Source organism: Chiloscyllium plagiosum, unplaced genomic scaffold, assembly GCF_037043375.1.
Source record: "Chiloscyllium plagiosum isolate Xiang-an unplaced genomic scaffold, Cpla_swu_hap1 HiC_scaffold_10, whole genome shotgun sequence".
In the NCBI taxonomy this organism is placed as follows: domain Eukaryota; kingdom Metazoa; phylum Chordata; class Chondrichthyes; order Orectolobiformes; family Hemiscylliidae; genus Chiloscyllium; species Chiloscyllium plagiosum.
The window spans coordinates 99914308-99928192 of NW_028270148.1; the positions used below are offsets into that span (position 1 = coordinate 99914308).

The 13885-nt window shown below is 43.7% G+C and overlaps 1 protein-coding gene across 1 annotated transcript in view; it reads left to right on the top strand.

Annotated features, from left to right (window-relative positions):
* The window catches only part of esr1 (estrogen receptor 1), a 294445-nt gene that overhangs the window by 240043 nt on the left and 40517 nt on the right, over positions 1 to 13885 (top strand). The window contains exon 6 of the mRNA XM_043696506.2: positions 6487 to 6620. Within this exon, the coding sequence (XP_043552441.1) occupies positions 6487 to 6620 (134 nt within the window). The remainder of the gene's footprint in view (positions 1 to 6486; positions 6621 to 13885) is intronic.

The following is a 13885-nucleotide window of genomic DNA, read 5'->3' on the forward strand; positions in this document are numbered from 1 at the left end:
CCGTGAGGTGCATGGCTTTCCCGCCTTGATGCCAGTTGTGGCCCTCAGGTGACCACCCCATCTCACTGCCGCTGGTGGTCTACCCACTGATGGGAAGGCAGCCATCACAGACAAATCCCAAGCAACACACTCGGTTGTGTTTGGTTGCTGAGCTCTTGATCGGGATGGGTCTAGTGGCATGACTTGTTCAAACACAATCGATGCCTCATCGAGGGACCCAGCATCATGAGGGTGGGGGGAATTGTGGGATGGAGGAAAATTCTGGTAACTCTGGAGCATCAACTTAAATGGAATTCTTAATACTCCACCAATTTTCAACCAAACTACCCCCTTTCCCTCCATAATCAGTACATAACAGTGAGTGGGCGGTGTTGTCACCCATTGGGGGTCCATTCTGCGCCTAGCCATGAGGTATCAACTTGCTGTCTGGCCACTAAACCTGATCAATCTACTGCTGTGGAAATTGTCAATCTTCCTTCCCAATGGGCAACTAGCCTGCTTGACCTGTCTTAGCATCTGGACACTGGTTAAAAAAAATCTATCCCTCAGTTTCTTTGCACAGTCTCCAAACCATTCAATTAACTGCCACAAAATCTTCACTAAGACATGAGGATACAGCCATCACAGTGTGAGTTATAGGGGTTATTGTCGAATAGAATAGAATATCCTTTTATATCACACATACTTTATTGTAGGAATACAATGAAAAGCTTTTACAATGTCTGCCTCTTATGGTGACATCTTAGGTGAAAGTGCCTAGATATTTTTGGCTATTGACTGTTACTGTTATCAGTGTTACTCCAAAAGTTTCTCTTGACTTCATATAATAAGTAGTGGTAACTCAGCTCACATCTTGAGGCAAGTTTGACCATTCAACATTTCACTTTGAGTGATTGTAGCTAGGTCTATTTTCCTATTTGACCTGTGTATCTTTTCAAATTAGCTTTGTACGCAGCCTTCAGAAGGTACAAGTCCATGTGTAAACTTAATTGGGCTCTGAATCATGAATATTCTTTCAACACTCAGTTTAAAGATATTAATACCAGACCGCTGGTCAAGAGTGAATCGAACAGTATCTGCAATCAATTAGAGTTAGCCTTGCGCATTTATGATTTTGAAATTGCTTGCAATGGGCAAGATGTTGAAATGTGAGTTTATAACAGCAAAGCAAGGGAAACTGGGTGGCTGGGACCTGAGCAAACTGCACAAGCTACTGTGTATTTTCTGAAACAATTAGGTTTGAGGATTGTGAAATTAACAGCTCAAGGACTGAGAAGGAAGTGTAAATGAAGTGGGAAGTTCAATGTCAAATCAGGTGCACGAGAAAAATACAAAGGGAAAGGAAGATTGGATTATGAGAAAAAAAGAGATACAGAAAGGAGAAGGAAACAGAATAAAATTTATTTTCTTAAAATCTCTGAAGTAAACATTGGAGGAATACAATTCCACACTCGTATTAATTAATTTTAGTAGCCAGGGATGTTGTCTGGTAATAATAAACTCGAATCATATTGTTAAAGGGTACTTAGACTCACATTGACAAGATTTGGTTCAATGGGTTGAGTTTAGTCTGTATAAACTGCATAAATGCAACAATTTGTTGCAATTCAATGCGATTTCAATGGTGAGGCAGACAGTGAGCTATTTTCACAAAGATAATGGCAAATAATTCAGACAGGAGCTTTCAGATATTTCAGTTTAACAGTGCATTTGGCCACAGCCTGGAGTTAGGCAGATGTGGTACTGCAGTTGCTGGAGAATTAGAGTCAAGATTCTGTGGTGCTGGAAAAGCACAGCAGGTCAGGCAGCATCTGAGGAGCAGGAAAATCGATGTTTCAGGCAAAAGCCCTTCATCAGAAAGAGCTGAAGGGCTTTTGCTGAAACATCGATTTCCCTGCTCCTCAGATGCTGCCTGACCTATCGTGCTTTTCCAGCACCACTCTAATTTTGACTCATTGCCTGAAGTTATATGAGAGGAATATCTGGACCATTAAAGACCATCCTGTTGAGAAATGTTTCAGCCAGTAACGTAGGGATCTGTCTTCATGGGTTCCCCACATTTACCCTAATCCAAGTAGTGCCTGATTATTCCATCCAAGTGTGTTAAGGAGAGACGTCATCCCTTAAGGGTGGCATGATGGCTCAGTGGTTAGCACTGCTGCCTCACAGCGCCAGGGACTGGAGTTCGATTCCAGCTTTGGGGTAACTCTCTATGTAGAGTTTGCAAGTTCTCCCTGTGTCTATGTGTGTTTCCTCCCACAGTTTAAAGGTGTACAGGTTAGGTGGATTGGCCACGCTAAATTGCCCCACTGTTTGCAGGGATATGAGGACTAGGTGGGTTATCTCAGGTAAAATACCCCATAGTGTGTGGGCTAGGTGGGTTAACTATAGTAATTGTGGGTTACAGAGATAGGATAGGATACTCTTCAGAGAGTTGGTGCGGAATTGATGGACCAAAAATCCTCGGCCTACATAGAGATTCTGTGATTGATAAACTGTAATCATTAAAACACCCTAAAATCTTTAAAATTGGATTATCAAAAAAGAAAGCTTTCTATTACCTGACTGACCTTGGGTTGAAGGTCTTATTCGCAGCCACAAGCTGACATTAGTGACATATCCCACGCCCACTCATCATTAATTAGCCACATGAGAAAGCTGAAAGGTATTTTTCATTTGAAAATGTGGAATTCCATTGTTATAACTTGAGAAACATCCTCTCTTGTTTAAAATCATTGTGATTAAATGACTTACTTTTCTCTCATCTCTATCTTCTCTTTGCAGAGATAGCAGTTTGCTCAGGTATAGAATCCCTACAGGCTGTTTGGCCCATCCAGATCACCCCAACCCTCTGAAGAACATCCCACTCAGACCCATTCCCTCAAATGAGTCATCCTCAAAGAATTCAGTAAGGCTTGTGAGGCATGACCTGCCCTGACAAAGCCATGTTGACTATCTCGAATCAAACTATGGTTTTCCAAATAATCATAAATCCTCTCTCTCAGAATCCTCTCCAATATCTTGCCCACCACTGACGTAAGACTGACTGGTCTGTAATTTCCAGGATTATCCCTATTCCCTTTCTTGAACAAGGGAATAACATTTTCCAACCTCCACTCATCTGGCGCTACTCCAGTGAACAGTGAGGAAGCAAAGATCATTGCCAAAGGTGTAGCAAACTCTTCCCTCGCTTCCTGTACTAACCTAGGGTATATCCCGTCTGGCCAAAGGGATTTATCTATCCTTATGTTTTTCAAACTTTCCAGCACATCCTTCTTCTTAACCTCAACTTGTTCTAGCAGATCAGTCTGTTTCATGTTGTCCTCAGAAACGTCAAAGTCCCTCTCACTTGTGAATACTGAAGCGAAGTATTCATTAAGGACCTCCCCTATCTCCTCTGACTCCCAGCGCAAGTTCCCTCCGCTATCCCTGACTGGCCCTACCCTCACTCTGGCCATCTTCTTGTTCCTTACGTAAGTGTAGAACGCCTTAGGGTTTTCCTTAATCCTATCAGCTAAAATTTTCTCATGCCTCCTTCTAGCTCTCTTAAATCCATTCTTCACTTCTTCCTGGCTAGCTTGTAATCCTCTAGAGCCATGTCAGATCCTTGCCTCCTCAACCTTAAATAACCTTGCTTCTTCCTCTTGACTAGATTGTCCACATCCCTTGTCACCCAAGGTTCCTTCACCCTACCATTCCTTCCTTACCTCAGTGTCCAGCACTATCAGCAGGTGCTTCCTAAACAACCTTCACATTTCTGTTGTGCATTTCCTTGACAACACCCGTTCCCAAGTTAGGCTCCCCAGTTCCTGTCTTACAGCATTGGAATCCTCCCTCCCCCAATTAAATACTTTCCCATACCGTCTACTCTTATCCCTCTCCATGAGTATAGTAAAAGTCATGGAGTTGTAATCACTATCACCGAAATGCTCTCTCACCGAGAGATCTGACACCTGGTTCGTTATCAAGCACCAAATCCCATAAGGCCTCCCCTCTAGTCGGCCTATCTACATATTGCACCTGGAACCTTTTCTAAACACACACCTGACAAAAACTGCTCCATCCAAATTATTTGAACTAAGTAAGTTTCAATCAATATTAGGTAAGTTAGACTCACGTATGACAACAATCCTGCTACTGCACATTTCCAAAACCTGCTTCCCAATCTGCTCCTCTGTGTCTTTATTGCTGTTGGGGGGATTCTGTAGAAAACTCCCAATAAGGTGACTGCTCCTTTCCTGTTTCTGCCTTCCACCCCTACTGACTCTGCAGACAAACCCTCCTCGACAATCTCCCTGTCTGCAGCTGTGATACTATCCCTGATTAGCAATGCCCCTCCCCTACTTCTTTTACCTTCCCCCCCAGTTCCTTTTGAAACATCTAAACCCTGAAATATCCAACAACCACTCCTGCCCCTGTGATATCCAAGTCTCCATAATGGCCACAACATCATAGTTCCAAATACTAATCCATGCTCTGAGTTTATCACCCTTATTCCTAATACTTCTTGCACTAAAATAGACACATTTCAACCCATCACACTGGCTGGCTGTACCTTTGCCCTATCAAGTGCCTGTCCCTCCTCACAGACACTGCACGCTGTATTTGGCTGTTCACTACCTACTCCAGCATCTGATCCATAGCTCAGGTTCCCACTCCCCTGCAAATTTAGGTTAAACCCTCGTAAAGAATTCTAGCAAACCTCCTGCCCAGCATATTGGTGCCTCTCCAGAACTGTAAATTTCACTACTGCTAAAGAAACAGGATCACAGCTCAACAGTTGAACACGTCTTCTCACCTTCACAACCCAATGGACTCTTAAGATCTGTAACTCCATTTGCCTTTACCTTCCTGTCTGTACTATATACCCTATCCCCCACCCTCACCAATTTACAAATGTGTGACTTACAAACACTCATACTTGTGAATATGATCTCATACAGGGATGTAATTGTAAAGATCCAACAGGTGAACATTTCCTGTATTGATGAACGGTTACTCTATACTGCCATGCATTGTGTTCCAACTTAAATACAAATCGACTTGCGAACTGACTCAAGCACGAAACTCATTCACAATCTGGGAACTGCATGTATCATTAACGTTAATGATTGCCTGCATTACCATTTGTTCCTTTCTGTAATTCCTGTCACAATTTGCTTGATCTTTCAAGAAAAACATTGCAAGCCACATGTCTGCAACTTCCACCTCTGTTGACTTCTGTACCACCTCAGCTCATTGGCTGAGACCCTCACCATCCCCGTGTTACCTCTATAAACACAAATTGTGATTGTTCTTCTTTATCTTATTGCAATCTAGCTCCAAGTAACACAAACCTGTTTTCAATGGCAAAGCTTTCCCATTTGAACTTTTTTTTATAAAGGAATGTAACACTGATTACATAGAAACGATAGGAAGAGGAATTAGGGACAATCAACCCCTTAATTATTCCAATCGATTATTGATGATCTCTATCCCAACTACATTTTCCTGATTGCAACCTTTCTGCTTTTACCCAACAAACATCAATCTCACTCTTGAAACCCTTGCATTGTGCTGGTTTCCCAGTCTTTCAGAGGACTGAGTTTTGAATTTTTCTGGCTCTCTCTGTGAAAATCTGCTTCTGATTTCACTCTGAGATGGTCGAAGTATAATTTGAAGCTTATGTCGCCTCACTCTTGATAACCTCATGGGAGGAAACCATTTCTTGGCATCTATGCTTTCAAAATCCTTTTACATTTTTAAACATCAATCAATTGCCTCTTCATCTTCTAAACTCATTCGTATAGAGACCCTACTTGTGTAATCTGTCCTCATAAATTCATTCTTGTTACTAATCTGGTGGTTCAGCCCTGTAATCCCTCTGACACTAGGATATCCTTTTGCAGATGTGTTGCTCAAAGCTACAGTATTCAAGGTAGAGGCTCAGCCAAGGCTCTGTGCAACTGAAGAATCTCTTCCATCTCTTTGTATTCTCGCCTGTTTGAGATAAAAGCCACCCATTTTTGGTTTACTTACAATACCTGGCTACCAGCTTTCAATAGTTTGTGCACTTGGACTCTGAAATATCTTTGCTACTCCACAATTCCTAGTCACTGACTATTTCAAAAATATTTTTAAATATTTGGATCCAAGTTAGTTGCAAGTGTAATACTGTATTTGCCACATATTTGAGTTGACTATCTTCATAAAAAAGGTTTCAGATTTAGACTTTACTGTCACATGTACTCAAGTACAAAAGTACAGGAGTACAGTGTAAAGTTTTCAGTGTGACCACAGACATATGGCTCTGGCTTAGCCACAAGTACCTAGGTACAAAAACTTAAGAACAAGGTAGAAGGAAATAAAGGACAAAGTTAAAAGAATCTGCTGTTCTGTCTTTAGGTGATGAGAGTTCCTAAAATTTCAGGAAGTTGTACAACAGTCATTTATTTTCTTCAAAGAAGTAATTGATTAAACTTATGTTTGTTAATTTCTTGTCTGAAGGAATGAAGGGAAATGTGTTGAAGGGATGGTGGAGATATTTGATATGCTCCTAGCAACAGTGTCCCGATTCCGACTGCTGAAGCTGCAGTGTGAGGAGTACATCTGTCTGAAGGCCATAATTTTACTGAATTCTGGTAAGTCAGAGCTTCACACTGGGGTATCCATGAATCACATGCCCCATGATTGCCATTGAACACTATGTAAACATGTCCATGCATCTGGTACAAAGTGCTTCTAAGTCTATATATTAGCAAAACAGTATCCAGTATACTTGTAATGTCCCATCCAGCATCTTCACAGAGCGAGAGTCACTCTTCATTCTGCATCTGAAGAGCAGTGGTTACCTACCCATCTACCTTTGTGTCATCTGCAAACATAGCAATAGTTTCCTCAGTTCCTGCATCCAGATCATTAATGTATACTGTGAATAATCGTGGTCTTTGACCTCTGTGGAACTCCACTGGTCACTGGCTGCCATCCTGAAAAAGACATCTTTATCCCTACTCCCTGCTTTTTGCCAGTCAGCCAATCTTTATCCGAGCTGGTATCTTGCCCCTCACACCACGGCTTCCTATCTTGTTTAGCAGCCTCCTGTGTGGCACCTTGTCAAAATCCAAATGAATCATATTCACTGGCTTTTCTTTGTCTAACTTACTCATTACCTCCTCAAAGAATTCTTACAGATTTGTCAGGCATGACCTCCCCTTGATAAAACCATGCTGACTCAGCCCTATTTTACCATGCACTTCCAAGTACTCCGCAACCTCAGCCTTAATAATCGATTCTAAAATCTTACCAATAACCAAGGTCAGGCTAACCAGCCTATAGTTTCCTACCTCCTGTCTACACCCCTTCTTAAATAGGGGTGTTACTTCAGCCATTTTCCAGTCCTCTGGGACTCTCCCTGACTCCAGTGATTTCTGAAAGATCAATGCCTCTACAATCTCCTTATCTCCTACAATCTCCTTCAGAACTCTGGGGTGTGGTCCATCTGATCTGGGTGATATATCCACATTCAGACCTTTCAGCTTGTCAGGCACCTTCTCCTTACTGATGCTTATTACACTCACCTCTGCCCCCGCATCTCTTGAATTTCCCGTATGGGGCTGATGTCTTCCACTGTGAAAACTGATGCAAAGTACCTATTCAGTTCCTCTGCCATTTCCTTTTCCCCATTACTATTTCTCCAACCTCATGTTCCAACGGTCCAATGTCCACTTTTGTATCGCTCTTACCTTTTAGATACCGAAAAATTCTTTTGCAATCTTTTATGTTACTAGTCGGCTTACCTTCATATTTCATCTTCTTCCTGCTTATTGCTTTTTCAGTTGTCCCCTGCTGGTTTTTAAAAGCTTCCCAACTCTCTGACTTCTCACTAATCTTTGCTTTTTATTTACTTTTATGGTGTCTCTCACTTTTCTTGTCAGTCAGGGTTGCCTGATCCTCCTGAGTATGTTTCTTCTCCCTAGGGATGAACCTCTGCTGTGGTCCCCTGAATTACTCCCAGAAACTCCTGCCATTGCTGTTCCACTGTCTTTCTCCCCTTCCAATCAAATCTGGCCAACCCCTCCCTCAGGACTTTACAGTTCCCTTCACTCAACTGTAATACCATCACATCTGATTCGAACTTCTCCCTCTCAAACTGCTCACTCTGCTCCCTAGGCATTCCTTCACCTTAAGCTCCCTAACAAGTCTGCCTCAGTATAGAATTGCCTGTTCCCTAGAGGGCTCTACCACAAGCTGCTCCAAAACAAATCCTCATGGACATTCCCATGAATTCTTTTTCTTGAGATCCATTACCAATCTGATTTTCCCACCCCACCTGCATATTGAAGCTCCCCATGATTATTGTAATAGTGCCCTTCTTACATGTCTTCTCCATCTCCTGATTTATTTTTTGCCCCCTCATCCTGACTACTGCCAGGAGACTTGTACAAATCTATCAGGGTGTTTTTCATTTGCGGTTCATCAACTCTACCCATACAGATTCTGCACCTTCCAACTCTACATCATCTCTCCTGTCAATTTCATTTCATTTCTTACCAACAAGGCAACCCCACCCCCGTCTGCCCTTCTACCTGTCCTTTCAATCAAACGTGCTTCCTTAAATACTTAATTCCCAGCTCTGATCCCCTCGCAGCTACATCTCTGAGACTCACACAACATTGTAGGCAAAAGTGAGGACTGCAGATGCTGGAAACCAGAGTTTAGATTAGAGTGGTGCTGGAAAAGCACAGCAGGTCAGGCAGCATCCGAGGAGCAGGAAAATCGACGTTTCGGGCAAAAGCTCACAACATCGTACCTGCCAATATCAATCAGAGCTCCAAGCCCATTTACCTTGCTTCATTTACTGTATGCATTTAACTACAACACCCTCAGTCCTGAGTTAACAGTCCACCCCCCTTCTCATAGTTGTCCCCTTACCTACTATGTCTGAAGTTAGATTCCTGATTCTTCCCATACTCAGGAGAAATTGAGGACTGCAGATGGCATTCCTGACGAAGAGCTTATACTCGAAACATCGACTCTCCTGCTCCTCGGTTGCTGCCTGACCGGCTGTGCTTTTCCAGCGCCACACTTTTTGACCCTCTCCATACTCTGCCCTATTGCTTGTTCTGGAAACTTTAATAACCTCTGCTGAGCCCTTCCTCTCTGTAACCTTTTTCATAACTTTCCAGGTATCTGAACCCACCTCCAACACTATGTAATTTATAGCCCAGGTCCCAGCATGATTCAAGTGGATCCTGTCCCATCAGAACAGCTCCCTCCTTCCCCAGTACTGCTGTCAATGTCCCATATATTTGAACCTGTTTCCCCCACACCACCCTTTGAGCCATGCATTTCTCTCTTTAACCTTGGTGACCCTGTGTCAATTTTATCATGGATCAGGTGGTAATCCAGAGATTATTACCTCTTTGCTTTCCGGAGGCTGAGGGGTGACCTTATAGAGGTTTACAAAAGTATGAGGGGCAGGGATAGAGTAAATAGGCAAAGTCTTTTCCCTGGGGTCGGGGAGTCCAGAAGTAGAGGGCATAGGTTTAGGGTGAGAGGGGAAAGATATAAAAGAGACCTAAGGGGCAACTTTTTCACGCAGAAGGTGGTACGTGTATGGAATGAGCTGCCAGAGGAAGTGGTGGAGGCTGGTATAATTGCAACATTTAAGAGGCATTTGGATGGGTATATGACTAGGAAGGGTTTTGAGGGATATGGGCCGGGTGCTGGCTGGTGGGACTAGATTGGGTTGGGATATCTGGTCAGCATGGACAGGTTGGACCGAAGGGTCTGTTTCCATGCTGTACATCTCTATGACTCTACGACTTTGGTTCTGCTTTTAAGTTAGCCCCAAGCTGCTCATATTTCCTCAGCAGAACCTGTTTCCTCTTTCTACCTATATCGGTGGTACCTCTGTAGACCATGACAAGTGGGCCTGGCCCTCCCACTCCAAGTTCCTCTGCAGCCCTAGGTGAGATATCCTGAAGCCAGACATTAGGCCGACACCACAGCCTTCAGGACCCTTGATCCTGGTCACAGAGAACAGGAAAAACACAGCAGGTCAGGCAGCATCCGAGGAGCAGGCAAATCGAAGATTCAGGCAAAAGCCCTTCATCCTGGAGAGGTCAAGAAAGTGGAAGGAAGTGTTCGAGATGGACCAAGTGGACATTGTGGGCGAAGTTAATGAACTGCTCCAGTTCAGCCTGGGTGCAGGACGCTGCACCGATACAGTCATCAATGTAACGGCAGAAGAGTTGGGGCACAGTACCTGTGTAGGTACTAACATAGCCGACAAAGAAGCAGGCGCAGCTAGGGCCCATCTGAGTTGCCCATAGCCATTTCCTGTGTCAGTCTACAGTTGGACGCTTACTATAAACCCACAGACTCCCATAACTACCTGGACTACATCTCCTCCCACCCAGTATCCTGCAAGAACGCCATCCTGTTTCCCCAATTCCTCCACCTCTGCAGCATCTGCTCGGATGAGGAGACATTCCACTCCCAAGTATCCCAGATGTCCACCTATTTTGAACATTGTGCCTTCTCTCCCCTTGTCATCCAGACAGCCCTCCACCACACCTCCTCCATTTCCCGTCCACTACTTTAAACCCTCCCCCCTCTAAACGCAATAGACAGAATCCCTCTTGTCCTCGCCTATCACCCCACCAGTCTCCATACCCAATGCATCATCCTTAAACACTTCCGCCAACTCCAATTAGACTCCACCACCAAGAACATTTTTCCCTCCCCACCCTCTCTGCCTTCTGCAAGGACCGTTCCCTTTTCCAGTCTTGGTTCATTAGTGCCCCCCCACATCACTCCCCCCCCCCTTTCCCCTTTCCCCAACCAGTACCTTCCCCTGCAACCACAAAAGTTGCAAAACCTGCCAGTACAGCACCCCCCTCACCTCCTTCCAGGGCCCCAAACAGTCCTTCCAGGTGAGACAGAGGTTCACCTGCCTCTCTTCCAACCTAAGCTTACTGCATCAGGTGCTCCCCAAATGGTATATTTGCCTTAATTGCAATAGGATTTAAGTTACATAGAAACATGGAATAAAGGAGAGGAAATAAGCTGTTTGACCCCTTGAGGTCATGCCATTCATAAATATCATGGCTGATCATCAAGCTCAACTCCCTAATCCAGACCATATCCCTTGATCCCTTTAGCCACAGATCTCCTTCCTTCTTGAAAACTTAATGTTTGTCCTCAACCACCATCTGTGATAGTGAGTTCCACAGGCTCACTACTTGCTGGGTGAAAGCAATGTCTCCTTATCTCAGTCCTAAAGTCTTTATCCCTTATCCTGAAATTATGATCCAGTTTCTGAATTCCCCCAATTTCGGAAGCATCCTTCCTACATCTAACCTGCCTAGTCCTGTTAGAATTCGAACAAGATTTTGTGAGATTCTACCCCCTTTCTTCTCAACTCAAGCGAAAAGTATCTTAACCTACTTAATCTCGCCTCGTACATCAGTCCTGCCATCCCAGGAATCAACTTGATAAACCTCCACTGCACTCTCTCTATAACAGGAACCGCTTTCCTTAGAAAGGAAACCCGTACATAATATTCCAGGTGTGGTCTCATTAATGTCCTGTATAATTGCAGCAAGGCATCCTTGTTCCTGTATTCCAATCTTCTCGCTATGAAAGCCAACATTCAGTTTGCCTTTCTGACTGCCTGCCGCACCTGCACGCTAACTCTCAGTGACTGGTACATGAGGACACCTAAGTTTTGTTGACTGTTCCCCTCTCTCAATTCAAACCCATTCAACCAATATTTCAGCTATCATTGTGGATAACTTCACATTTATCCACAATGATACTGCACCTGCCAGCCATTTGTTCACTCATGATGTGGAGGAGCCAGTGTTGGACTGGGGTGGACAAAGTTAAAAGTCACACAACACCAGGTTATAGTCCAACAGATTTATTTGGAAGCACTAGCTTTCAGACCACCGCTCCTTCATCAGATGGTTGTGTAGTATAAGATCATAAGACACAAAATTTATAGCAAAAGATTACAGTGTCATACAGTGATACATTGAACAACCCTGGATTGTCAAGTCTTTCATGTTTTGGAATGGGTTGCAGGTTTTGGTTTATTAATATGTAAATCCAAGAACTTCTTTTAAGGCACCTTCTCGAGATAATTTAAGGATTTATAACAAAAGGTGACATCGCAGCTCAAACAATGCATTAAAGATGTGAGGTCAGAATCTGTTTGTATCCCAATCTTGAGTCAGACTGGCTCTATTTCCAAAGTGGAATTTACAAAATATTGCATGGACTGACTGCCAGCAGATTGGGCATTTTTTGAGCACAAAAATGCACTCCACTTCTTGCCTTTGAACAACCGCCAAAAATTAAACCGACCATTGTTCACAGCAAACTGCCCAGCTTTCAGGACAAAATCGATCACAACACCGTACAACCCTGTCACGGCAACCACTGCAAGATGTGTCAGATTGTTGACACGGATACCACCATTACCTGTGGGGACACCACCCACTGTGTACACGGCAGGTACTCCTATGACTCGGCCAACGTTGTCTATCTCATATGCTGCAGGCAAGGATGCCCTGAGGCATGAGACATTGGGGAAACCAAGCAGAGGCTACGACAACGGATGAATGGACACTGCACAATAATCAACAGACAGGAGTGTTCCCTCCCTGTCAGGGAGCACTTCAGTGGACAGGGACATTCAGCCTCGGATCTTCGGGTGACCGTCCTCCAAGGTGGACTTCAGGATAGGCAACAACGCAAGGTGGCCAAGCAGAGGCTGATAGCTAAGTTCGGTACCCATAGGGATGGCCTCAACCGGGTTCACGTCACACTACAGGTGACCCCACTGCACTATACACTCACACTCACACATATGCACATGCACACGCGCTCACACACTCTCACACGCATACAAGCACACATACATACACTCTTACATACTCATGCACTCACACAGACTCTCTCTCATACACACGCTTTCTTTCAGACACACACACACAACCCCACACTCTCACCCACGCACACATCCTCTCAAAGGCTTATATTACATCACATCCACACACACACTTTACCAAGCTTTCACACATTCAAGCACAGACTCTCTGATGTGCACTCACACTCACATTCACCCTCACATACACACTCTCTGTCTCTCAGTCATGCACAGCCACCTATAAGTCTATGGGGTGAATTTGTATTTGCAGAACTATATTTACAGATACATTCTATTTTGCTCAAAAATGCACAATCTGCAGACAGTCAGTACATGTAATATTTTGTAAATTCCACTTTGATAACAGAACCAGTCTGACTCAAGTCTGGGATACTCACAGACTCTAACCTCACACCTTTGATGCATTCTCTGAGCTGAGATGCCACCTTTTGTTATAAAACCTTAAGTTAACTCGAGAAAGTGACTTAAAAGAAGTTCTGGGATTTGCATATTAATGAATCGAAACCTGCAACCCGTTCTAAAAGATGAAAGACTTAACAATCCAGGGTTGTTCAATATATCACTGTATGACACTGTAATTTTTTTGCTATAAATTTTGTGTCTTACGATCTTATACTCGGCAACCATCTGATGAAGGAGCAGTGCTCTGAAAGCTAGTGCTTCCAATTGAACCTATTGGACTATAACCTGGTGTTGTGTGATATTTAACTTTGCCCACTCACTCAGCCTGCAACATGTCTGCATCCTCTTCACAGCTCACCCTTCCACCACGCTGTGTGTTATCTGCAAATTTGGAGTCATTGCATTTGGTTCCCTCATTTGAATTATTAACATCTACTATGAATAGCTAGGGTCCTGGTCCCATTAGTGGCTGCCTTTCATTCAAAAATGACCCATTTACTCTGTTTCCTGTCTGCTAATTTTCTATTCATCTCGATAAACTACCCC